General features: G+C 57.7%; 3 protein-coding genes across 3 annotated transcripts; 1 reads left to right on the plus strand and 2 right to left on the minus strand.

The window, feature by feature from the left end:
* Positions 1 to 103: 103 nt before the first annotated feature.
* On the minus strand, positions 104 to 4,274 carry VOLCADRAFT_117098 (uncharacterized protein; the record flags this gene model as incomplete). The annotated part of the gene is made up of 4 exons (XM_002949242.1): positions 104 to 295; positions 606 to 698; positions 1,071 to 3,386; positions 3,630 to 4,274. Coding segments are annotated over 4 exons (3,246 nt in total), but the record flags the coding sequence as incomplete, so codon positions are not given.
* A 901-nt stretch (positions 4,275 to 5,175) lies between these two features.
* On the plus strand, positions 5,176 to 9,839 carry VOLCADRAFT_89585 (uncharacterized protein; the record flags this gene model as incomplete). Its single annotated transcript, XM_002949107.1, has 7 exons — positions 5,176 to 5,191; positions 5,758 to 5,852; positions 6,220 to 7,342; positions 7,568 to 7,677; positions 8,239 to 8,481; positions 9,042 to 9,192; positions 9,661 to 9,839. The coding sequence occupies 7 exons, from the start codon at positions 5,176 to 5,178 to the stop codon at positions 9,837 to 9,839; spliced, it is 1,917 nt and encodes a 638-aa protein (XP_002949153.1).
* Positions 9,840 to 13,204: 3,365 nt separating this feature from the next.
* On the minus strand, positions 13,205 to 26,370 carry VOLCADRAFT_104229 (uncharacterized protein; the record flags this gene model as incomplete). Its single annotated transcript, XM_002949243.1, has 16 exons — positions 13,205 to 13,633; positions 14,106 to 15,017; positions 15,239 to 15,322; positions 15,983 to 16,675; positions 18,790 to 18,856; positions 20,228 to 20,337; positions 20,911 to 21,059; positions 21,357 to 21,498; positions 21,804 to 21,905; positions 22,093 to 22,173; positions 22,432 to 22,611; positions 23,248 to 23,394; positions 23,689 to 23,811; positions 24,157 to 24,792; positions 25,433 to 25,785; positions 26,292 to 26,370. The coding sequence occupies 16 exons, from the start codon at positions 26,368 to 26,370 to the stop codon at positions 13,586 to 13,588; spliced, it is 3,906 nt and encodes a 1,301-aa protein (XP_002949289.1). The 3' UTR covers positions 13,205 to 13,585.
* Positions 26,371 to 26,646: the final 276 nt, after the last annotated feature.

Raw genomic sequence — 26,646 nt, forward strand, 5'->3', positions numbered from 1 at the left:
TCACTCGCCACCTGGCTCGCGCTTTCACGCCGGCATTGTCCAGCACGTGCGTAACACGTCAGTTTGTGGCCACTGCCATCATGCAGCCGCCCGAGGGGCGCTTTCAGTTCAAGTTGGGCTGCTGCAACAGGAACTGGTTATCCACAAGTGGGTTGTTGAACAGGTAGGCGCCCACGGAACTGGCCGCCAGGCCCTGCGTGCTGAGGAAAACCTCCACCCTGTTATCGTCATAGCGGTTTCGGCGATAGTTGAACAACGCCTGGCCGAGTGCCCGGGCCTTTGCGGCGACGCCGATCTGCGTGCCCCAGAGCGGGCCGGGGCGAGAGCGGCGGACCAAGTTGCGGCTGGAGTTGTAACTTAGGAGTGGGACGGGCGGCGGGGAAATCTCAGCTCTAAGGATGTGCACACCTCCTCATGCGAGATGATGGTTGCTTTTAGGGCCAAGGGGCCTCATAGCCGTGGGCAGTTTCCGTTCAGAGGTCTGGGAGGCCTCTGGCCGTGCCCTGGCACTCAAGCGCGTCTAGCGCAAGCGAGCGGGTGCAGGACGACAACGTCCACGCTCGGCGTCACAATAATGACAATCGTTCGCAAGTAAAAAACCCCACCTGTCCTCGAGAGCGGGCCGTAGCTGCGGTGGTAGCAACGGTGCCGGGGCCAAACCTCGTGAAGGTGTAGGTCGTATAGTAGTTCCGCTCAATCTGCAAAACATATATAGGGAGAAATTATGCCCAGGTCGATGCGCGCTGCCGACCACGTCACCACCAGGGCCCCGCAACGGACCATTACACAGGCTCATCCCCACTGATATTCTAGCCCCGCACGGGCAGGACAGTGCTGATCCTGGACCACTTCTTTCAGCGCAAGGGACAAGTGAGTCCTGGGCGAGCGTCTTTGTTCACGGAAGCTCGATGCCTGCACGATCCAGCAACAGCTACAGCTGCAACAACAACAGCTACAGCAGCAGCTACAGCTACAGCAGCTACTACAGCACCAGAGGACAAGGACACGGATCCGGCCAGTAACATTTCATTGCAATACCCCCTGAATCCCAAAGTAGATGCCGTACTTACGTAATAGTCTACGAGGAGCCCGGCGCGGGCTGCCTTGCCCTTTGCCGCCAACGTTGGGTCCGCCTCCGCCAAGTACAACGTGCCCGCATAGATTGAAATTGGGTACGGCACCCCAACCAGGTAGGGTGAAGTGGAGAAGATGATCCGGCTGTTGAGATCTTTCGTGTCCTCGGTGCCTTTACCTTTGCCGTTCTTGCCGTTACCCTTGCCGTACCCATCTTTTCCATCCTTGCCACCCTTCTCAGAGCCCTTGTCGCTCTTTTCCTTGTCACCCTTTTCCTTATCACCCTTTTCCTTGCCACCCTTTTCCTTGTCACCCTTTTCCTTGTCACCCTTTTCCTTGTCACCCTTTTCCTTATCGCCCCTTCCAGCAGTCCTAAGACCGACTGGCCCGTCAATTTCCCGGCCAGAGCCAGTGCTTATGACACTGCCTTTCGGCCCTGAAACCCCCAGCTTTGACAGATCTCCATCAAGGGATCGCAGTGGCACTGCTGCTGCCATACCCGTTGCGTCCGCTGCCGTGATTCCCATCTCCGTATTCGTCTCCCGCGGCGTCGGTGCCGGTGCCGGTGCCGGTGCCGGTGCCAGCCGCGGCTGTGTCGCGACCCAGGGCCCGGGCGTATGGAGGTCGCCGAGGATGACGGCGGCGCGCAGTGCATCCAGCTGACCCGCGGGTCCGTACACCGCCTCCGGCGTGCCCTGTACGGCAGTGCCAAAGTCATTTGCATAGTCATCGTCGTACAGGGGCTGCATGAGCTGTGTCAGCATGGGCGCATGCGGTGCCAGGCACATTCCCGGCAGGGGCCCGGCTTTAGGGCTGCTGCACTCCAGGGGGGCCATGCCAGTGCGGTACAGCGGGTCGAACAGCGCATTGCCAGCGAGGCTGTCATCCGGTACGACGTAATCCATGTCGTACAGGAAGTCGTCAAGATGATGGGCCGCCACGTCGATGCCCTCGTCGAGGCAGCTGCTGCTGCGGGGGCAGCCGCGACGCAAGCTGGGAAGCCCGGAGGGGGGCGTAGCGGCGCGCGGGACGGGTCGCAGCGCCAAGGCTGTCCGGTAAGCCCCGCTGCGACCGCCCTCACCACTGGAACCCCCGGTTGCTTGTTTGCTGTTTGCACCTGCTCGTGTGCCAGGAACGCGCTGTTGCCTTTCCCAGGCCCCAGGCAGTTCCCCTGGAGCCGATACGGCAGCCGTGGTGCTGGTGGCGCCTTGCACTTCTGATGCCGGGGTTGTTCGGGGCCCAGAGGAGGGAGCCCCGGCTCGGGTCCATAGGTGGGGCTTAACTTCTCGTGCCGCTTTGGCGGCGGCGGCGGTGGCGGTGGCGGCCGCAACCACCTCTGGTGCGGCTGCAGGGAAGGAGACTGAGGAAGGCAGCAGCGTTGTCGGCACAACAGCTGACGCAGCCGGTGCAGCTACTTGCAACGGTAGCGGCAGCAAGGTAGGAGGACGTAGCCGCAGTCCAGTTGTAAACCGGGGTGAATTCGCCGCCGCCACATCCGCCGGCGACAGTACATCGCCACCGGACAGGGCTTTACTTGCGACGGTGTGACTGCTTTTCGTCACAGTAACGCCTTTACTACTGCTGCTGCTACTGGTGCTCGTGTAGATGACGGTTGGCGAGCCGCCGCTGGTGATTGGAAACTCTTCGCCAAGGGAATCTTCTGATTGCGCTGCATCGTCGTCCTGAAGGGAGAACCATCCATCAGCCGCACTCGGGGCGGTACCGCCCGACGGCGCTTTGACACCAGTCAGGGCGGGATCCAGGTCTGAATCTGGTTCCGGAGCTGGCGACCGCGCCGCCAGCAGCGGCCTGGCTGCGAGGTCGCCAGCTCCGGAACCGGATCCAGACCTGGATCCCGGCCTGGCTGTCGGTGGGGTCGTATGTTGCGCCCATTCCATCGTACTGCTGGACGTTGTCGTCATGTCTTTCGCAGAAAAGCCGTACAGCTCGGCCAAGTTGGCGACGCCGTCCATCGGCAGCGCCGCCAGGTCCCCCGTGTGGAATGCATGCTGAGCGCCGTTGAGCTCGTCCAGGACTGCACGAGCGGGCCTCGCCCCGCCCTTGTTGGCCGGTTGCGGTGAAGGGTCCCGTAACGCTGCGCGTTGTGTGGCCTCCGCCTGCCTCCACGTCTCTCGAAGCGTTTCCACGGGGGATTTGAGGAGAGAAACCGCGCGGCGGAACTCCTGAAGGAGCTGCCGGCGGACGGTGCCATAGCCATCAGCCTCAGTGTAGTGCTCGACCCTATCAGTGCCGCTGTTACGTCCGCCATCGGCAGCGGCGGCGGCAACAGTAGCGGCAGTGGAGACGGGGACCTACCAAGGGACGCGCATATACGACAGGGTGGTTGGGGCAGTTGCGTTTGTGGTGGAAGTAGTGGTAGTCCAGAAGGCAAGTCCGCCGTAGTCGAGGCCACGTAGGTGTACAAGGGCCTTACGCAGCACGTACCCGATTTTTAAGACCAGCCTAGGACAGAATTTAAGGCAATGGCTGACGTGGAAGCTCCTAGGACGGATCCCTGTAATGCGCTTTGAAGCCCGGCGACGGGAACCACTTACCGCACGTGTGCTGCTTCCGGACACCGTAAGCGGCGCCAGCACGTCTCGCAGCTGGGTCCAGGACAACGCCGCGCCACCGCGGTGGCCACCATTGCTGCTGCTGCTGCTGCCGCTGCTGTCGCTGCTGCCGCTGCTGTCGCTGCTGCCGCTGCTGTCGCTGCTGCCGCTGCTGCCGCTGCTGCCGCTGCTGCCGCTGCTGCCGCCACCGCCACTGCTCCCTCCGCCGCTGCTGCTATCGCCGCTGTGCCGTGCCATGCCGCCGCTTACTGCCATCATCACACCCTCAAGGCTGCCTAGCTGGCTCGGGTCAGCGGTGGAGGGCACCAACCGACCTGGTGCAAGGGCCGACGACCCTAGATTAAGTTCCCCAGGGGCCTCAGTTGAGCCCTGTAGCGCCAACGGCCCAGCAGGGCCAGTACTTGCCGTAACGCCGGCTGCGGACGTTATGCTGTGTTCCGTTGCGCTAGACGCGGAGAACTCGCCGTGAGGTGCCCTCTGCTGCACCCTTCCAGGTGCCGCCGCAACTCCAGCGACTGTACCAGTTAACGTGTGGGTGTGGCTGCCGGGGCTTAGGTCCTCCATTCCCCGCACCTCCGCGGGGAGCTGCAGCACGGCAGTTGCCACGGCCGGCGACAGCGGCCAGGACTGCAAGGTCAATAGCAGGAGGAGCAGGAGAAGGAGCCGCTGGGGTGGTAGTCGAGGAGATATTGGCTTAGCCGGAGGCATAGCGTGTTGATATGGCATCAAAAGCGAACAGCAGGCGCCTCCCTGGCAGTAGCTGGGCCTTGTTGGCAAGAGGGTAGTTGCTACGGCTGTCTTTGCTGTTGCCGTCGTTGAAGCCGACGATGCTGCCGTTGTTGCTTCTGAATCACCAGCTACTGCATATGCGGCATCGGCGGCAGTAGCAGGTGTTTGTGCTGCCCATGTAACTGCGGCAGTAGCTACAAGTTCTTCACGTTCGCAACCAACGCAAAGGGCTTCCCAGACGCAACCGTCTGACCTGCCGCTACGCGACCGCCGTGATGCTATCGCCGTTGTTGCTTCTGGATTCATTCCGTTGTGCCGAAAGCACGCGGCATAAGCGACACGTGCGAAGTGGAGCAGCTGTGTACGAGCTGGCGTGATTTAGGAGCTTCACGCAGGCCAGGCTGAGTAGGGGACAAGGGGCGTGGGCTTAGGGTCCTGTCTTTTGCCCACGACTAGCTGCCGCGGCCCAGCGCGCGAATGTGGGATGACCCGAGAAGGCCTCCTCGCCCGAACCACCTAGTGCGAAACCACGACCTCTGCCCCGCGTCGCATGTTGCAGACCTGGCTCGTGATAGCCATGGAAGCGTCCGCCGGCGAACAAGGAACCCAAACAGGACGGACCTAGCGAACCCCTACTCATTCACAACTCCGTTTCTCGGGCATTTAACTTCTAATCGAAGCAAAACCTATCCTCCGCGGACACAGAGCATGTAGTCATCTGGTGTTGTTTTGGTTGTGTATGGCTGTAGTGCAACGCACCGAGTCGAAATCCGTAATTTTCTTGGATCCTACGATTAAAATGCGTACGCGAAGCCGTGCGTCTCGGCTCTCCCAAGCATGTCCACCCTTTCCCCATCGTATCGCAACTCAAATTCACAATTCACAAGGCGCTAGACCAAGCACTGTGGGATGTGAAGCGCCCCAGGAAAAGCAATAACCTTGGCTGTCCAACGAGACATGCCCAACTGCAGCAGGAATTTGCAGGATTTACCTTCCACGCAATCCGCATGGACCTGCAAAGGCAACCCGCACCTCAGCCATGCCACCCGACCCCAGCCACTCTTCCTTCGACACCAGCCCCTAAGAAACGCACTACCAACCCCACGCTCCGCTTCGCCGCACTGTTGCCGGCGCTGCTGCTGCTTCCGCTTGAGTTTCATCCCCAATTTAATTCAATACGATTCAGTTTTGAAACCCGGTCGCCGCGGCCTCAGTGCATCCTACCGGGACTTGTCCTTGGGCTGCTGCTGTCAGCCAGGCTAGGGGCCCCTGGTATAGTGACAACTGCTGCTGCTATATCTTCTACTGCAGCTGCCACCGGCTGCCTTGGCCGCACAGCAGCGATCTGCACAACGGCCGCCACTGCAGCCACTGCAGCCAGTTTCACCTCTGCAGCGGAGGCAGGTGCACAAGCTAGTGAAGGCAAGTAACCCCGCCCACAAAGCGCTCGCTGCATGGGCGCACGTGCCGCGTCACGTAAGCGCCTCAACACCGGATGATGGCGCGGATGGCGTATTTTGTCATGACGGACGTGGAACTCGCAACCGGCGGCGGTCTTCTTAGGGTCATGCATTCCCCTTTCTTCGGCCCAAATGATCCGTAACGTTTCCATCCGTTACGTCTGGTAGCTTCGGTAGTACCGAAGGTACCCTTGTCCTCTGCAGCGCCCGACATATGACCCGGTCGGCCCTGTCACCTTTTTGAATAGTCTCCCAAATAGTCTCCCAAGAACTGACGGACACATCATCCTGCCCAACAAGCTCATGGAAACTCTAGCACAGGATTGGATATGTTCAGATGGCATGTCTCTTTGAAACATGCTGTACGACATCGTACGTCGCAGATCCACGCAACGCAGTTTTTCTCCACAAACACAGGAGGCCACACCTGGTCCAGCCATTACGACTACAGCGGACATTTCCGATACCTGTACGACGATTTACGTCCCGGCGCCTCCGGCGCATGGAAGATTTCTGAGAGCGCCGCGGCACTGGCGGAGGCGGACGAGGTGGCATGGCTGTCGGCGGCCCCGCTGCAGCTGTGCGGAATGCCCAACGACTGGGACTACGGGGACGGGTGGGACGAGGCTGGCGAGGAGGTGTGTTGGTCATTCGATGCGGAGCCGCTGGAGGAGTCACCGGCCCCGGTGAGCCCCGCGGCGGTGACGTCGCCGCCGGCAGCTGCGGCAGCGGCCGCGGAGACGCGTCTGACATCAGCGACGGCCTCTGCTGTTGCTGCTGGTGGTGGTGGTGGATTTGCGGCTACTGGCGTCTTGGCGGCCGATGTCAACGCCGATGAGGACGCAGCTGCCGCAAAACACGTAGCTAGCGGCGAACTGAAAGATATTGCCAGTACGGTAGCGGCATCAGCGGCAAGGTCGCAGCCGGTCTCGAGAACGCCAGTGGTCGGGTACGATAGCGATGGAGCGCTGGACCGTATTGTTCGGCTAAAGGACGATGAGGAGGCCGCGGTGCCGGTGGAGAGAGGCGAGATTGCGGCCACCGGAACGGCAACATTTCGGAGTTCTGGAGACGCAGCAGTGCTGGCGGCGCCGATCACGGCAATGGTGGCATCGGCCCTAGGTACTGTAACGGCCGCAGCGCTTGGCACCACTGAAGAACCTGCCACTGGGCTTGCTATCAACAGCCCTAACACTGCTGGGACGGTATCTGTTGTTCGGGGTTCGGTCCCCCTGGCTTCAGTCTCTCGGACAGCTCGAGCCGCAGCCGCCAGGGGGATGGCCACAAACGCCTCCGCATCACCATGCACGATGGCAAAGGTTGTCGCAAGTAAGGACTCTGCAACAGCACCACCTGGTGACCAAACGCCTCCGGTGCCATGCCAGGAGGCGGCCACTGTACGGGGCATCAGCCTGGACTCTGCTGCGTACCTGGTTTCGGAGGAGCATCTAGAAGCACCCCGTCCATGGCGGCAATCTAGCGGATGGGCCTCGCTCAGCGAAGGAGGTGAAGCCCCGTGGCCGCCGTCCATGTTCCGGGCAGTAGTCGCAGCGGAGGGGGCAGAGTCAGCCGCAGATACAGCTGCAACAGCAAGAGCAGCAGCAGCAGCAGCAGCAGCAGCAGCTGCCGATGCGGGTCGAGGCAGCAGCAGCGGCAGCAGCAGTAGCAGCTTGTACTCTTCACCGCTGCAGGAGCCAACTCACGTGGGCCACGGCGCCCATGACGACGCAGTTGTGGTATACAGTCGGCGTCGCCTGCAACAGGTCCTCACCGGCATTACCCGCGGGGCTCTCACCAGCGGCGCACCCATTTCTTTGCTCGTACCAATCTCGTCGTTCGGTGTGAGTACGGAGTACGCGTGCATAGCTGTGATGAGGTACGGGCTTGCAGCCAGGTCAGCGCGGCCCCGACTGTACGGAAAATGTGTTTAGCTTTAGTGTTTCTGGAGACGTATTTGGCCGAGGTAATGCGTGGCGACGCATTTAAGGCAGATTGGCTTATTCCGACAGCTTTTCCGCGCACGACTGTCGACTTCCCCCGTCCTCTGTGGCTTGTGGGCTTTAGTTGGTAAAGTTTGGAGCCAGGATGTATGAAGTATTTAGAAGTATGTAGAACCTAGAACCTCACATCCCACACGCCAATTTAGAACCCCATATCCCACATGTCGATCATAGGTCCTCGAAGGCGTGGTGCGCTTAGCGTCCGGCGACCAGCAGCCACCCGGGAATCAGTGATCCTATGGTGATTGTGGTCAGCCTCAGGACTACCTACGGGCTTGGAATTAGCATGGCGCGCTGCCGTACACCCTGCCGCGTGCTGTTATGCCGTGCTGTGACTGCTGCGCCCTGAACCCAATCGATAACTACAATGCCAACCGCCGAACCCCACCCCCCCGCACACAGTTCGACTGCAACACTCTCGTTGGCACTGGTCTCAACGCCTGCGCCGAGCCGCAGTGCGGGGACTTTTTCGGGCTGGAGCGACAGCCAGACGGCTCCATTGTCTGCAACCAGGTTGCTGAGATTCCTGCACCCGGAGCCAATAATGCCGGTGGTTCAACTGCTGTCGTAGCACCGTACACGTATGATGAGCTCTTCCAATTTGGCAACAACGTCGTACTTGGCGGCGTTTCCTTAGGAGTGCAGGTATGGAATGGGACATGGAACACTGGTGGGTGGGTGTTCATGGATTGATTCTGTTTCTATGGGGGAAAGATGGACAGAAAGATGGACAGACAGACAGAAAGACGGACGGATGACCCCGGGGTAGAGAAGAACATCCACAAACTTCAAAACCGGCCTGCCTGTTTTGTATCGTGTCATGCCTCCCCAGACCGGTGCAGCATCGCACACAGCAGCTGCGCCTGGTGCCGGTGCATGCGCCCCTCACCCCTAAACCGTCTCCTTGCGCCGCTACCGCACAATCATGCCCCTTCTCGCTCCACTCCCACGGCCCTCTGATCATCCCAGCTGGCTCCCTCCGCTGGGATGCTACCGAGACCCCTCCTTACACCCCTCCTTACACCCCTCCTTACACCCCTCCTTACACCCCTCCTTACACCCCTCCTTACACCCCTCCTTACACCCCTCCTTACACCCCTCCTTACACCCCGACACATCTCGGTGCTCCATCTTCTCGGTCCGCCCCGTTCCGCTCTCTGGTCGCCTTCCGGCTGCGCGCCTCCACGGATCCCTTTATCCCCCAGGGCACCACCAACGACCGCTTTGTAACACGAATCAACCAGTTTCCAACACTCACCAAGGACGCAACCGGGACGGCACGTGTGGCTACTGCAAAGGGCTCCTTCAAGGGGTACGAAGGTGTGCTACAGCGAGCCAAGTCCTCAGGCACCATTGGTAAGCATAAACCGTGCGGGAACATGTCTGGGCCGGGATGTGCGTACTGTTTTACAGGGTTTAAGCTAGGATCAATACAACACTACCGGCATGACGGAGTAAAGGCGTGAGTGCAAACAGGGCATGTTGTCCTCCTTTTTAAAGGAAAGTGGATGACATCCACATATTGCGTTACATCGGTGTTAAGGCTCGTTTCCCCTCCTCGGGGCCATCGTCGTCATCATCGTCGTCGTCGTCACACCTAATCTCTTTAGCCACGCTTCAGGAGTATGTTCGCCGGGCTAATATGTAGTACGAACAACTTTACTCCCTACGTTGCTTCCTACACATGCGATGTAAAGTGGTCCATCCACACCTGCACACGTGAAGCCTTTGGCTGTCGTGTTCATCTATGTGTCGTGCCGCTCTGCACCCTCCATTCCTCTCGTCTGTTCTCTCGTTGTTCCCACTTCGCGTGTGCATCAACAGGTTTCTTCGACCCGAGGCAGCCCGTCACCTTCACCTTCGGCGCTAACTTGCGCACTATCACCGACACCCTTATTGATCGCCTCAACGTGCCGGGATACACCGCCCGGGAGCGTGAAAAGCCGGCGGACACTCGCCCCGACACCGCCTTTGGCCTGTCCAGGGTTATCCTGGGCGGCTAGCCAGCGTAGACACCTACCTACCTACCTACCTACCTGCGAGGTGGATGGTACATCGAATGCGGCAACCCGCAACCCGCAGCCTGCATGCCCCTGGCCCTGTCCTTCCGCGCACGCTTGTTGTGCAGCTAGGGCGACTGCATAGGGTGTTGGGGACCGTCCAGGCGCCTGTAGGTACCGCGGCATGGGGCAAGGGGAGCCCTGACACCTAGGAGTTCCACTTTTAAGGTACGAAAAACCCTACGGGGACTTAGACCGGAGCCCCTTCCCCTTTGGTTTCCCCTTTGGGACACCCAAGTCCCTAAAGGAAATGATGACTTGGTACAAGGAAAGCGTCAACAAGTAGCTGACAAACGTAGTACCATAACATCCTCATTTGCTGACTTGCTTCTTGGACGGATGGGGCTTCCGCACATGAGCCGCTGGCTGCTGGCTGCTGAGTACTGCGTGGCGCATGACGCACCCTGGTGTTCACTGCTTTCTACAATTGCACGTATGATTGTGTGAGGTAAAGGGATATAGCTGCACTCCATTAGCCTGGCGGTCCTGGCAGTCCCTACCTTCCCCAATGTACCGAGCCACTCTCATCCGTCAGAGCCACCCATGTCGATACCTGTGTGAAGTCAATGACTTGCCAGGTTCACCCACCACCAGCAGCATCCAGTGGCATTTGTCGGATCAACGACGGCATCAGTTCCAGTCCTGGTCGGCTCGCAGATCCCTATAACCCGGTCTATCGCCGTCCATCGACGTGGGGCCGCAACTCCCCATCTAATGGCCGTGGGATTCTTATCCCGCACGTTATCGGGATCGATTCTGGGAATTCCACACACGGACACAAGGCCGCGTCTTAACATACATGTTTGTATTGGTAACTGTACTCATGTTGATAGTACAAAGCGATGTCCTTCATTCCAAGCTAGGTGATAGATGAAGTCACACAGCACAGGGCTGTGCACGTTCATGTGGGCACGGACACGTACTGTGATCTACCTGACGCTGGTGGCCGCAGTGAATGACGTTTGTAACACATCTCTGCATGGCAACGTACACGCGACATGCAGATAATGGCATTCCAGACATCAGCCAGTCAGAAGACAGCATACGCTGTTGCTTGGTCAACCCCCCTTGCTGCGCATCCAGACAAGAGGTGTAAGGTACACGTCCGGGGTAGCGGTCGGGCAAATGTCGTCCTAGTTGCAACTGCTTGCTTGCTTGCAGGGCACACATTGCGCATGTCTACCGCAAGACGTGAAAATGGTGACTTTTTGACGACAGGTGCTTGTACACTCTTAAGAGGTTTAATGGTGGTTGACGGATGGTGCACATCTTGGCAAGAGGGCCCACGTTGGGCACTTGAAGTTGGGCGTGGAGGGGTGGAGAGGGGTTGGGGTAGAGGGGTGGAGAGGGGGTTAGGGTAGAGGGGTGGAGGGTGCCGGCTTAGGACGGAACGGGCACTGCAATGTTTTTTGAGCAGCAGCAACGGCAGTGTGGGCATCGGTGCTACGACTGAAAGCACCTGTTGGGGAACTGACGACCATCACCGCAATGAACGGGCATGTTCGGACGTACATATCTGTTTACTGACCAGTTTAGGTTGGCGAGCCTTTATTTACAGTATCTGACTAACGAAGGTCAAGAAATAACATGTGCGCACTGCTGCTACGGCATACCAGTCTGGGTACTTCAACTAGTTCGACATATTTTTTTCTTGTCACGAGTGATATGTTAACCGCCTCCTATGCGGTGTTTTATGCTACCTATTTCCTTGGGCCTCCGGCTCGTAACACCTTCGAAGAGTAACGCAACTCACTAAATGTGTCACACACACACACACACACACACACATACACATGGTCTGGGTTGACACTACTGCGATTCGCGGTTTAAGGTTCTGGGTTCGATTCCTGGGGAGACCCCCGAATTTGTCGGGAGCGCGAGATTATGGCTAGCTGCTGAGATGTGGAGTTGAGGTTGCAGTTGATGGACCAGATTCGCACGCTAGATTGGTGGCGATTGCCGAACCCTCCGTCTCTTCGGTTGTTCGGGTGAATGGATGAGGAGGGGTCCTAGATGGCTGGACCCGCCGCCTTGGACTTACAGTTCGTATGGCGAAGTATAGTGTGGTAGTGGTGGACGGTGCTATAAGATGATAAATCGTAGAACTGACAATGTGATAAAGCGGCCCAGAAGCCTCCCACTCTGTAACATTACATTACATTACATACACACACACACATACACACACATACACGATATCGATGCACTTCATTATCATCACCTGCCAGCCCCCGCTACAAACGTACGCAGCTGCGACTTCCGGCTGCTCATTCGGTATTTGTGTGTGTGTGTGTGTGTGTGTGTGTGTGTGTGTGTGTGTATTACATGGTTGAGGTTGCGTGACTCCATACCTGTAAAACTACCCATACGAGCCAAAGGCCCAAGGGCAATACTACAACGCCTAAACGCCACGGAGAAAAGGAAACACCGCACTATCAGCCCAGACTAGCGCCCGCCCAAAGGGAATAACTGAGTTGCGGTGAGCCCACATTTGCTCCAACATCTTCGCCAGAAGCCCATTTCATGGCCTCCAACATGCTCTGTTGATGATCGAATCCATCTTCCGCAGAATATCATTATAGGCTGGGCATTCCAACAATAGTGGTATATCGTTCGGTATAGTGATGCACGCGTGGGGTTTGGTGCACTCGAGACCGACATAGCAAAAGAGAGCCTAGCCAATATCGGCCTTCAGCCCGAGGTTGCTCCATGCGGTTGCCATATCGATGCATGTGGCAAGTATCGCGCATCCGGACGAAAATAGAAAATGCACTATGCCACGCTACCATCCCCAGCTATCATGCTATTTTCTAATCACTGTCACATTGCGTCCCCTACTATTCATCACCGGCCTCCATGCCCCACACTCGTCCACGGCCCCGCTCGTTTCTTACCCGTACAGCAGGTTCCACCTATGCGCAGGACCGCTCACGCATGCGAATGCACCAATCAACAACAAGGCACGTTGATAGCCAACACAATATTTTTTGGCGCGCCGGTGTTTATTTCTGGTCCCTGTACTGCTGCTGCTGCTGCAGCCAGATTCTGTGCATCCCTGCCATTCCGCACCAGGAATTCAAGCTCCAGCCATGGCCTGGCGGCAAGACGCTGTGCGGCCTGCTTGCGTGTATAGCCGCGCTATCCCGCCATATCTTTCCGCAGCTCGCTTTCCCATGCTGCGATGTAACCGGCTTAGGGAGGTTCAGCAAGACATATTTGGTTGCTTCATGTATTGTTATGTCCTATAGCCTTCATGGCTTGCTGTACGGTTGCGTTCGGGGTGTCGGATAGGACAGGGCGAGGCGAAACCGGGGCTGCCAAGGGCCTTACACTACTGCAGAGTACTAATTGCTGCTCTCGGAGCGCCAGGGCGCGTGTGCGCCGAAGCGCGGTCTAGCGCCACACGGCGCGGTCTGAGCGCGCGCAGCGCTGTCCAGCGCGGCCACACCGGCACGGCCGAAAGAACTGACGCACAGCACTAGACAACTAAACGCAGCATTAATGACTGCGTCCACTGGTCACCCGCCCCGAGGGCAAACCTGAAGCGTCAGCGACGCACGAACCACACCCTGGCCAGCGGGGCTGGCCAGGCGACATTCCTAGCGCGCGACGATACTCTATAGGCACTTATTTGCCGTGCGGTAATCGCTGTACAGCTGCACGTCCGGCGCTCCGAGGGGACTGCCTAATCACCGGTCTCCAACTGGGCCGAGCCTGCCGCTTATAAACGAGGGACACTGAGGGCGGGGGGGGGAAGTGAGAGCAACAATAATAATAAGCTCCAATAGTGTAGGCAGAATGCCGGAACTATGGAGCTGTCAGCTGAAATAGTAAATTCGAATTCTCAGCAAGCCATACGGCTGCCGTACATAACCTAGCTTAGAGGCTATACTCGCTTTGCTCCTGCCGCATCTAAGCTACAAATTATGTAACTTTATGCTATGCACCCTGGGCTGTGCTGGGCTGGGGGGTCGAACTATGTCTCTGATTAGGTTTAGGTACAGGCACCTGCTCCTGGTCTTCGGCCTGGCCCTGAGACCCATTCCTTCCAACTTTTGTCCCATCCTGCTATCTGTTTCGCTCGGCCAAAGACTCGTCGCTGGTATTTCCACTGCCCTATGCTTCTTCTGCAGCTCGATCATCGCCTTCAGCATTATTGCCACTTTTTCTCCCTTTCGCCTCTCCTTCCCCCCCTTTGTTCTCCTCTACCTGTCCATTGCCCGGGCCCCGCAACGTGTCCATATCCCCCACGTCCTCCTCTCCTTCGCCCTGCCCAGCCGCCAGGCCCTCCAGGCTTCCGCACGCCGGCGGCTGCTTCTCCAGCTCCGCCTCGGGTGCCGCCCGCTTGCGCTGCAAGGCGGGGCCACCGCGGCTGCCGCCTGCGCCCGCATACCGAGGGCGCTTCCTGCACCGACGGACCTCTGTGCCCTCCGGGGGGGATACGACTCGGATGACAAGCACACGGCTCTCCGGGAACAACCCCCATCCCACACACAGCTTTCCCACCGCTAGACGTGGCGTCGGGGAAATGCGCCGGTTGCCGTTGTGGTACGCCGTCAACTTGCACTCCGAACATGGGACCAGGTCCGACTGCAGGACACCGTCCAATTCCACAGCCACGAACACCCGTTCAAGACCCGCCAGATGCGTATCGAAAATGGCCCCACTGATGTTGGTAAACTCCGGTCTGGCAGGGGTAGAGCACTTGGAGGACCCCAAATGGACGAGGGCACCTTGTCCAGGCAGCGAGATGCCCTGCGAGTTGGCCACCGTGGCCCCAGCGGAAACGGTTGCACCAGCGGCAGCAGCTGTGGCGGGAGCTGCGGACCCTGTAGCCGCATCCGTTGTGGCGGCGACGGGAGGTTTGGGGGAAAGGGGCGCTTTGCTACTGGGCGGGGGGCGAGCGACCAGACGGTGCCGCTGTGGCGGATGGCGCGGTGGAGAGGCCTCAGCCGCTGCATCCGGAGGAGCCGCTGACATGCGGGGCAGTGGGGGGAGTTTGGCACCGCGTGGTGTGGCGGCTGATGAGCCACCCCGCGCCGCAGCGGCGCTGATGCCGGCGCCGTTTGCTGCGGCCCCTCCCCCTCCAGGGGCCGCCGCAGTGCCACTCGCGCCATTGATCTGCAGACGAATGCAATGTCGACTTCTGGTTTTAGTGTGTTCTAGACGGACAATTATGCAGATTGGGGTGGATGATAACATGACGGGGACATGGCGTACAGTAAAGCGCAATAGGAATAGACGATGAAAAATATAATATGCGCTAATGCACTATGAATGCATGTTATCAATGCATATGATGCCTGTATTTGTGCATTTATTTGTACGAATGTGGTACGCACACGCGCCATGCCATCGCCGTGCCTTAGCGCAGAGAAAAGACCCGCGGCAGGCAGCAGCACAAAGCACATGGCATACGGTGTGCGCTACGGAACCGATTGGCGTCACAAGAGATGGAGTTGGGCGCCGGGCCAGATTGGCGCCGCATACAATACGGGTAGTTTACGATGAAGGGAGCCACAGGGAGGTGTGATGACATGCGACAAGAAAAACCCTCGTGCGTCTCGGCAAATGCAAGTGAGCTACTAGCTAGTAGCTGGTGTGCGGAAATGGAGTTCGCGGCAATATTAAAAATAGCCCTGCAGCGGGAATGGCAAAACCGGATCCTCACACCTGCGATCCCATGAGATGCAGGCAGACCGGCAGATAGACAGGCAGACCGGCAGACGGACAAGCAGGCATACAACATTCATAATACAAGCAAATAACGTATATTTATATATACAACGTCATATGTGTATACATGACATACATACGCATGAATACATCTGCATGCATATACAGGCAAATTAGGTTAAGGCAGATACGAAATGCGGTGTTTCCGTTTCTCCGTGCCTTTTAGGCGTTCAGGTATTGGCCTTGGGCCTTCGGCTCGTATGGGTAGTTCTACAAGTATGGGGTCACGCACCCCCAACCATGTAACACACACACAGATACGAATGGTAAGAGCAGGAATAGATCCTTCTCCTAGCCATGCAGGCATGCATCTTTATGCGCCCGACTCCTATGCCCATATAGCTCGCTACCTGCTGTTTGCGATAGGGCCGCTGCTGCTCCGCGCGCCGTTCCTCCATTTCCTCAGCCAGTTCCCGGGACACGAGCACCCGCGTCAGGTGACGTGCATGACAGGGACAGCGGCAGGGCCCCAGCTGCGGTGGCGCTGCCGGACGTTGCAGTTCCTGACCGGCAGTGGCTCCGACCCCGCAACCGCGCCCTGCCGCCGCTGCAGTGGGTACACCGTTGCCTCGGCCGCTGCCTAAACCCCCCCGTCCCTCGGCGGCCACCCCGCGGCGCCTACCCCGTCCGTCTACTGCTGGGTTGCCGCCTTCGGGGCTACTCCCAGCTTGACTGTCGCTGGTACTGGTGCTACTGCTTCCACCACTGTCGTTGTCCTCGGCGGTGGCATCGTCCAGCGCCTCGTTTGGGCGCATACCCAGGCCGCCATTCCTATCGACTTCGTCAAGGGATCCGATCGCGAGCCCTTTTACTCCTGTTGCTAAGTCAGTGGCCGCGGAGCGGCCGTTAAAATGCTGTGGTTGTTGCGGCCGAGTCCGCTGTGGTGATGGTTGCTTGGAGTCCTCGCAGGGGCAGCTTCCCCGTGCAAGGTAGAAGGTGATGGGGGAGGCGTTACCGGCGTCGCGTCGGGCGATGTCGACCAGGTGCATGCCGAAGAACTTGCGGGCCTGGGCCATGTCGTTTGGGATTGCCCTGAAGCCCAACTAGAGGGACGTGGGCGTGAGTGGAAAGAACGGTAAGCGGGGAGGACAGCTCGTATGGGCGAGCGCCCCTGCTGTCTGCATGCAAATGGGCATCTGCACCTCACGCGTCTGACGTATAGGTCAGAGAGAGTTGAGAGCCGCGGTAGGTTGTAGCCATGGCTGGAATGCAGTTGACGTCAAACCCCCGCGCAGAAGTCCAACTTGCCTGCTTGTCCCGGTGCATGACAAATCCGAGTGGACACCCCGTGTCGGGGATACCGTCCACAATACATGTCACCAGCATAGGCTGCGGGCAGCGCCAGCAGAATCGCTTCTCGCGAGCCCAAGTCCATGGCACGCAAAACGGGGTCCAGTCTCCGTATTGCGACATTCCTGCGCAACTTCACGCTATAATGACAACAGAACAACGCTGCATAGAGTAGATGCCACCTCTGCGCAACATTTTCAGTCGCCATTTCGCAGGCCCTGCAGCACGAGTTTCCTTGACCGACATTCTTGCCAGGTACGAATCTTTATGCAAATGTCGAAACAGTTATATTACTTAGAGTCTGGTTTATTCGGCGACAGCCGAATCCACGCGCTGTACAGTTGTCCCAACGAGCTCCCAACCGATCCAAGTACAGGACATACCATGCTTCGTGCCAGACATCGACAATAGGAGTATTCCTGGTTTCGGGAACTGGTCCATTTCTGCAGCATTGACTGCCGGCTCTGGCTGTCGGACGCAGACATTGGCAATAGGAGTATTTTTGGATTCGGGAACGGGTCCATTTCTGTCATGATTGACTTCCGTCTCCGTCCGTCGGGCAGCCCTTCGGCCGCAGAGGAGCTTTCGTGTGGGATGGCAGGCAAATGGTCATCTATTTCTTCAAGCTTGTCGGCTTCGGGAACTCTATTTCTGTTTTCGGGCTTTTCGGTTTCGGTACGACCCGAAGTGCCCGAAGCGTTTGCCGATGTCTGCTCCGCGCTTCCGTTTCCTTCCGGGTACCAGTAAGCTTACAAGGTGAAGGAGGGCATTCGTAGCGATGTCGTATCACATACGAGCTCCAATCGTGCCGAACGGAGCCTAAAAAGGAAACGCTCAAAGATGCAACCGCTCTCTGTCTAAGCACAGCGGCCACGCTGGCCGTTTCAAGGGGACCGTGGCCGTCAGGTTTATTTTTACCGCTATCAACTCCCATTGTATCAGCCCATGTTGACAGAAATCATGATGTTGATTGCAACTTACATCCTGGCTCTGCAATGCTGCAACCGTCCTGCGGCTTGGCGTGGCCCCCTCGTAGTGATTGCATTGCAAGTCTGTAGGAGACTGTCCGGCCTTTCAAAGCAGCTCAAAAGCGCAGCAACATAACCTGAACATGACATTGATCGGTATGGCCAGCATAACACGGGCGTGTCATGTGTCCAGAACGTGCCCCTGCGCCTCCAACCTGCTTCAGCCGCACACACACAACCTAAATCACGCTCTGTACTCCGGCCCAAGGTTGCGGAACTCGCTTCTGCGTCTGTGAGATAATTTGAAAAAAAATCAGGTCTGCTTGACCATTAAACGCAACATAATCCTTGCCACCCATCGCTTGAGCGCGGCCACCCCAAGTAGCCCTACAGATGCTTATTACGCTTCCTTGCTACTTGCGTTCGTCTTTTCCCTTGCAACCCCAAGAAGCCCTGGCCGCGCAAGCACAGCAAGAGTCCGATCCACCAGGAATGCTTCCACACTGCTTGCAAGCAGACGTATACTGTTCTACGAGTAGAACAGTATACAATATTGTAATGGGGCTGCGTGTCCAATCCGCTTTGTTTGAAGATTTTTCTCCCGTCGGCGTTCAATCCTTTCCTTCAAACCGCACCGCTATGTGGCCCCTTCAGTCCTCCCCCATCCACATGACGGGTCACATTTAATCTTTGCCTTGTTATTAATGCAAGCCTAGGTGATCCCTTACAGAATAACGGAAGATGCCAGAAAGGGATAGAGCCTCTAACACTCTGGGCCTCCGGCTCCTCATGACAAGAGCTGGGCAGGCCGCATTACACAGGCCGCCTCCCCTCAAGGATGGCTACATTCACAACCCCGGTAGCATGCGACGCGATCTCTGAACGAGACCATCACGAACCTTCCAGACCCCAAAATCACAACGAGATCCCAGCGGCCTCAGCTGGCGCAAACCACAGGGCCGCAACCTGTGAGCCCAAACGTTACGATGATGACATACGAGAACGAATGGCCGAAGAAATACAAGATGACAATGAAGACGTCCGTTCCAGCAATACTTTGTCCAACATACCGTTGCACGTACCCGCCGGTAGATGCAAAAATAATTGCAGTCTTAGTCGTAACGTGTATCACAAGAGCGCAATCATGCAATCTGCGCCCCCTCCCAGGCCCCGCTTTTTTCTCGTGCCGAGCCACTAAGCGTGTCAACACGGCCCAAGCAGGAATGTCTCAGACAATATCACGTTCACTCTCTCCTGCAAACCCCACATAAGGTCCGACGAAAACCAGCTGGAAGAGCATAACACACGCCAGCCGTTGCCGCATGACGTTCCACATCCACATATATTCGCGGTTGTGCACCAGGTAGGCCCCAACGCGAAGGTCACTGACGCCCTTTTCGTCCAGCAGATTCCGCAGCTCCAAAACATATGTTGCGGAAAACACCCACTGCTTCCGGGCGCATGCATCACACGCTCACACACAGGCGTCCGGCAGTACTTGCTATGCGTTTTGATGTGAACCAAGTTCCTTTGAACTCTCGGCACCGGAAACATCAGCACAATCCTGACATCACCTATTAAGTCAGTCTTCGTCGGCCTGTTACCAAGACACGAAGCGCAAGCAAAGCGCCAATAAGATTCCCTCATACAACCGCCCAAATTTTCCCGTTTCAGTTTCCGCCCGGTCACCTATGCTGCACGCTCTGCCGCAACGTGGAACGCTTTCTTCTCGGCCCTCCCCAAAAATGTCCGAACTCGGCGCAAACACCTCGGGAGAGACAGCAAAAGCCGCGAGCTGCCAGGACGGCGCACACCAATAGCCGCGAGCCACAATTTGTCCCAGTTGAGCTCACCTCCCTGGCCTATGAGATAGCGCTGGCAGTGAGGGACGTGGGACGCACCCGGTTGCGAAATTCACGCAGCCGAATGGGACTAGGCTCCCAGCTACTCCACAAAACCCCATGCACCGCTCGGTAGGCCAAGTTACGCAGTACCGACAGCCATGCACGTTTACGCGGCTGCACTGCTCGCTGCGGCACACACGATGGCAGGTACCTCCGCTTTCAGTGCCGCCGCGCAGCGTACTGGAATTCATTTTGTCCCCCTCTCTTCAACTGTCCCAGCAGCAGCAACAACAGCAGTAGCAACCGAACTCCAGGTGGATGCAAAAGAGCGCTGCTAGTTCGAGACCACGACAGCCGGATGCCCTGCAAGACGACAGGACATTTTTTGCACGCGAAGGGTAGCCAGGCAGCCTCCTCTCCCTGCAGGCCACCTTGCCGCGCCACCTGCGGCCCCTCGCGCTTGCAGCAATAGCCCCTCTGTGGAGTTCGTCACCAGTTGGGCAGGAAGGATGTACCGCCCTCGTACGTGCCGGTGTCCAGTCCAGCAGTGCCGTGCCAGGGACCGCCATGCCAGGCGTTGCCGAACGGAATCTCCGTCATTTGCTGCGGTCCGTTGGGGTCAGGGCGAGATAGGCAGGGGAATGTACACGTAAAAGGAGAGGCGAGATCCAGGTAGGAGAGGTGAAAAACTTATAACAATAGGTTATTCATTCACTTAAGGAGAGAAGTTAATTGAACAACTAGATGCAGGAATGTCCTTTGTTCCATCAGGTCGATCACGGGTAAGCATGTTAACCATTTCAGCTATTCAGGGATGACCCGCGGCCCGGGAGCTGTAGTGCCTAAGGTTGCGTAGGCACCTCCTCCACCGAGCCCTACGCTACAAAGGAAAAAGCGCCAAGGCAGAAGACCCACAATGCCAACAAGCAAGTACTTTGCAGCATTCATATGCAGAACGAGCTATTTATTTGAATTCTTGGCTAACTCAAACGAGGGTCAACCTTGGCAGGTAAAATGACATCATCGGTACAGAAGACCCCGGAGACAGCATACCGAATTCCGGGCTGCATCCTTCCGAGCGCGTGCAAAAGCTACTACGTACGAGAATCTAACCTGCGCCCCAAATGCGCGGATGTCGACCTCGCACTAGCGCCCGCGGCGGCGAGTGTCCCTTACCTTATAGCCCGGCGTGTCGCATTCGTAATTACTCTTGGAGGCATTGAAATGCATTTCGCAACACTTGGGGGCGATTTTGTAGCGGTGCATGGGCTGGTTGGTGGGCTGGCCGTACAGCAGCGTCCACTCGTAGCCATGCGTAAGTAGGTCTGGCAACAAAGCACATCCGGGAGCACAATGCACGAAAGCAAAAACACATGTGCAGACAAGCAAGTGATGGGGCCGAGGGAGCAAGGTGGAACCTTAGACCTGGCAGCATTGCCCTCACACACACGAAAGCCGGCCTTTTCCCCCCCCTCCACACACGAAAGCACATGGAGGAGGCGGAAGTGGAGCCCTGAAATTTTCCACTTCTAACCGCTATTTTCGCTGCAATCATCATCGCCACAGTCCCCTGGTCCGTGGCTCCCACCAACCCCAGCTTTTGGAGCACTTTCCGGACGCACCTATGGACCGGTTGCGTACTGCATCCGCCATTCGGAGCACTGGGTAGCCGTACTGCTCCTGAATCACCTCGGGGCTGAGACTGGAGATGTGCGACAGGCACTCATTCAGCTCAGGCGTGAAGTTCTTGGCAATGGCGCCGCCCTGCGTTGGGCATAAGGAGACGCGACGTCTCAGACATAAACGAGAAGGATTCGGAATTACAAAGGTGAGGGCAAAAGAGGGACCGTCCGGGGAGGCGCGAGGAGGGAAATGACGTCCCTCGCATATTGGTGCGCAACCGTTCGCCTTTTCCTGCATAAGGGCGGCCAGGACGTTGGCCAGCACGGAAGAGCCAACCAATGACGTACACTTGGCGGCGTGTTGGACATCTAAACGCTTAGGAGGCGGCCAGCGAGCGGAGCGTGGTGACTTCGCATGCCAAAGCCTTTGCCGTGCTGTCAGCTTACCGGCACGTGACACCGGTAGTCCAGCAACAGCAGGGGCGATAGGAACTTGGCGGGGCCGCGCGGGGGATTCTTCTGGGGATACTTCAGCACGTAAAAGAAGCCCTGGGGGTGAATCGCAATTTAAAGCGGGCCGGGGTAAAGCGTTTGCTCCCTTATGCAGGCTGCTACGACCATATACGACTTAGGGACGGTAAAAAATAGGACATACCCCGGAACACCTCTTGCTGTAGCCACGTACACCCCGACTCCGACCAGCGGTAAACAGGGGACCTAGCGCTCTCTCACTCACCAGATGGTTGATCATGAACTTCTGAGTGGTGGGGACCAGCAGCGAGTCGATGCCGCACTTCCGCCAGGCGGTCGCGTACACCTGCGGGTGCAAGGTAGCGGGGGCACGGAGTTAGAAGGTTACGTACTGCTCTTCGGTAAGGAAATGCGGCAGAGGTCAAGCACTGAGTTGCCGTTGCCAATAGCAACCGAAGGCAGGACATCGCGTGGACATGAGTGGACAACGTGTGGCTTACACACACACACACACCTCTTCACCATCGGCATTCCCTCGTTGCCGCTCACATCGTAGGGGATGAACTAAAGGGGACAACCCTAAAGGGGAGAGACACACACACACCTGGTCATTGTCGATGAGCCAGAACTTCCCAGTCTCCGTTAGGAATATGTTCTGCTGGTGGCGATCGCACTGTGAGAAGAGGAGGTCGAAAATGGCGCCCTGCACCAGCTCGTGGTGGTTGATACGCTTGGAGAACAGGTCCAGCATGACCTCGGGCTTCAATGGTGGCTTGCCGGCTTCCTGCGCTCAGACCAGAAAATGAAACATAGTAAACCTTAGGGGTAGAGGCCACAATGGTAGCAAATATCCGTTCTGCAATCAGAGATGGCGCAGGCGTCTAATTCCCTTTTCCCCGTGTGGATGCGTTGCGTGCTTGCGGCTACGACCAGACCCAATGGGCGCGGCCGGTGACCGAGGATGAGATAAGCTGGCGCACAGGTAGCGGGCCTCCAAGCCCTGCACCTCTCCGCCATGCAGCATGTCCTTACGACCCGCGACGCCTCGGAGTGGGGCATCAAAACCTACCCTTGAACTGCACCCAATTTTTGGGGTTGTGTACGTTACACCTTCGGTTGCGTTACTCTCCGAAGGTGTAACGGGCCCATACGAGCCGGAAGCCCAAGTTCCAGCCTAGGGCTATCCAAAATAGATGGATAAAATAAAAAACCGCATAAAAAGGACTGTTATCCTATCGCTCAACATACACAAAAATAATTGCTTGGGACCATCCTTAGCTCTCTCCCAAGCCAAGCCCTTGGAATGGCTACCCTTGCACCAGTGCCTTCGCATGGCTTCTGAAATAGAAATGAAACCCATGCTTCCATGCTCCAAATGACCTCGAATTACCCCCCAGAAAGTAAGACCGGACCGGCCTACCTGGATGTTCTGCACGGACACACCATCCGCAATGTCCGCCCACAGCCCCAGCCACTTGACATGGAAACCGGAGCCCGGCATGACCCCATTTAGTGGCTCCACCCACACCTTGGGAACGATTTCGTTCAGGCCACACTCAGCAGTCAGCTGCATGTAGGGTAAGGACGGGACGAGATCGCGGTGAAATCGGGGGCCCGCGGGTCACTGGGGAGCGGGGCAAATGCGCTGACAGTCAGAGCACCAGCAACCGACGACGCTGTGCAAGATTGTTCTGCTCTGCTCCACTTGCCCGCCTGCTTGCTCCACGACGCAATTTTCATGTGGTCGAGAATACGTACTGATTTGTCCCATGCCGCTAGCGCCTCGCCTTGACAGTTGCGCAGTGTGCCTGCATTCTCCACACGCACGTACGCGCCACGCCACGCTGCACATACACCATACCTTTTGCTGTGCCAGCAGCAGCTTGACCTGCGCGTACACCTTCTTGGGGTCGCACATGCCCAGTCCCCGCTGCTTGGGCTTGAGCACCGGCACACACCACACCTTGACCACAGCCCAGCCCGACTGGGTGCGGTCCGTGCGTACACGGAAGAGCCACGAGGGGCTACCCCCGGGCTCGTGTGCGTAGTAGGAGCCCAACAGGATAGATCCGGAAGCCATCATTTCCTAGCGGGGGACCGCAGGTTCAAAATTTGGGCTTATGTACTCGGTAACCTTTTTAAGGAACTGCTGGGAATGCGTATGCCTGTGAACGCCGCTCTTTTCAACATATGCACTGGGGCTGGTTGCGGTGGTTCTACGCCATCACCTTTGGCTAGACAAAAGCGGAGTCCAACGCTGCGGCAGCCGGACGAAGGAGTACAAGACAGCTCACAGACAGCACATCGTAGCGCACACCGCAGTACGCACCAGCGTGTGATCACAACCGCGGCAGATGCTGCAGTTTGGCAGGTGCTGCTTGGACTGGAAAATACGCCTGCCAGGAGCAATGTCCGAGATGTTGTAGATGCGGCCGCCGATGTGGTAATCAGGGCCCGACTCCGTCGTGTCCAGCGCCTGGTACGCCTCTGTCAACCGCCGCCGGGAGCCCGCACCCAGGCCGCCGCTGTCTGTCCCAAGCAACGCTTCTTCCGCGACAAGGCCAACTCCGTTGTCAAGCTGCTCAGCGGCCCCAACCGAGTCGCTGCCTCCACCTTGGCTCGCTCGGACCTGCTCACGCAGCTTGCGGTTCAGGTAGTTACCTGCGGACCCTGCTGCACTAGAGCTACTGCTGCTGCCACCGCTGCATGAGTCACATCCTGCGCCGCCAGATTGGTCCACGGGAAGGGCCTGGTCCACGGGTTTGAGGCCGTAAATAAGGCCCTCGGCCTCCGCGGGGTTCTCCAAGTAGGTTGCGCTGGCACGCTCGGTGGACTGAAGCCGACGGCGTCGCCCTCCGGCACCGGGTTTCTGCTGCTGCTGCTGTTGTTGCTGCTGCCCAAGCTTCAACGCCGAATTGGGAATGCAGACTTTGCAATAGTAGCACTCGTCCACGTGTGGAAGTTTCTGTGCCAAGAGATGGGGAAGGAAAGATTCAGGGTACACACACGCGACGCCAACACAGTATGGTGGCATCAGGCAGCGCAAGGACGGTTTAGCAGGGCAGGAAATCAGACCCGGACGAACCCAAAAATGACGGAGACGACCAAGGCCATCAGCCCATGCCTCAACAAAAGTCAATGCTCACTGGGTTTGATAAACGTGCTTCGTTTAAGTGCTGCCAGCCCCTTCACGGGCGTATCCAGTCAATAGGCCGTTACCATGGCACCGCATGGCACGGATCCACGTCAATAATCGTAGAGCCTCATATGATCGCAGCCGCGACAGCGCTCATGTCATTCTACATAATGTCCCTCGCGTGCAGCCCAGGTGAATCGACCCTTGTGGCGCTCGTGAAATACAAACGGAAGGCATTGGGCTCGAGCACACGCCAACGGGACCAACGTCCTGCGCAGCTGCCCATTTCATCTGGCCCCTCCCAGTCGTGCATTGCCAAAAAGGATAAGAACAAGAGGGAGGCATCACAGCTGCATGGAGCACTGCAGCACGTGTTGGTCGCTGCCGACCCCAACATGCGGAAAGGGACAGCCACTAATTTACTCCGGTAACGAAGCTATAGACTCCGCTGCGTGTGAGTTGCACCCACCATCAGCCGGTCAATGTCCGCCTGCGTCCTGGGCAGGTCGAAATCCGACCAGTCGGAGACGCGGCTGTGGACGTCCGTGGCGGTCTTGGAAACTTCCGTGGAGATAAGCTTAGAAACATCATACTCGTGCCATGCCGCCCTACTTGCTGAAGACGCCTGCTTCGTTGAGCCTTCCTGCTGCCGCTGCTGTTGTGGTGGTGGAGCAGGGGAGGGCGGCGGCGGTGCCGGTGGAGGAGGGGACGGTGGGGTTGGCGCGGGAGGCGGCTTAAGGACCACGGGGGGAGGAGATGCCGGTGGCGGGGCCGACGGCGGCAAAGGCGAGGGCGGTAGAGGCGAGGGTGAGGGTGATGGGGCTGACGGCGGCGGGGGCGACGGCGGCGGGGGCGACGGCGGCGGGGGGGACGGCGGCGGGGGCGACGGTGACGGAGATGGCGGCAATGGAGAAGGGGGAGGTGGAGACGGCGAGACCTGGGCCGCCTTCTCTTCTATGGCATTTTGCTGCTGGCCCTCTGCCTGTCCTTCTGAACTTGCGCTCGACACATCTTTTGTAGAGGCCCCAGGTGCTGGCGGTGGCACTTGAGCGCCATTAGAATCGCCCTCCTCCTTTAAGTGAGTCTGCATTACCGGGGTAAGTTGACATGGGCTTCATGCGAAACATGAAGGAGCCCATCGGACAAGCCAAGACCAGCAAAGCCAGACGATTACTCACCCGAGACCGTGGTTGCGCTTCTTTGGTAATGCCTGCCAGCCCCAACCTTATCTTGCACAAATTCAAGTGACTGAAGGGGTTTGCTGCAGAGGTTAGAGCCTAGTTAGTAAAACAGTGGCAGGGCCGTTCCACTGTTGCACGCCAGCGTACCTGAAGAGCCCCGCGATTCCGATCGACCCGTGTTTAACATAACCTGGCACTCATCCACATTGCTATGCATGACAAGCATCTGTGTGACCACCAGCAAAGCCGTAAACACAACTGAAACTATACGATGTAAGTCAGATCGCCAATAACTTTGTACATACCGCTGGTAGAAGTGCAAATATAAGTGCCAGAAAAAAGAAAATTGCGTATCGCCTGAACGGGCTTCCTCCATGCTGCTGGTGCTGAGCATGATGCAAACCGCGAAGCGAAATATGTCTCATCTTGTGCGCATATTACAGAGGACAGTTTGGCCGATGCAGGTAAGCTACGGGAGGCGGGCTAGGCTAGCTGTCGATAA

The sequence above is a fragment of the Volvox carteri genome, assembly GCF_000143455.1.
Source record: "Volvox carteri f. nagariensis unplaced genomic scaffold VOLCAscaffold_13, whole genome shotgun sequence".
Taxonomy (NCBI): Eukaryota; Viridiplantae; Chlorophyta; class Chlorophyceae; order Chlamydomonadales; family Volvocaceae; genus Volvox; species Volvox carteri.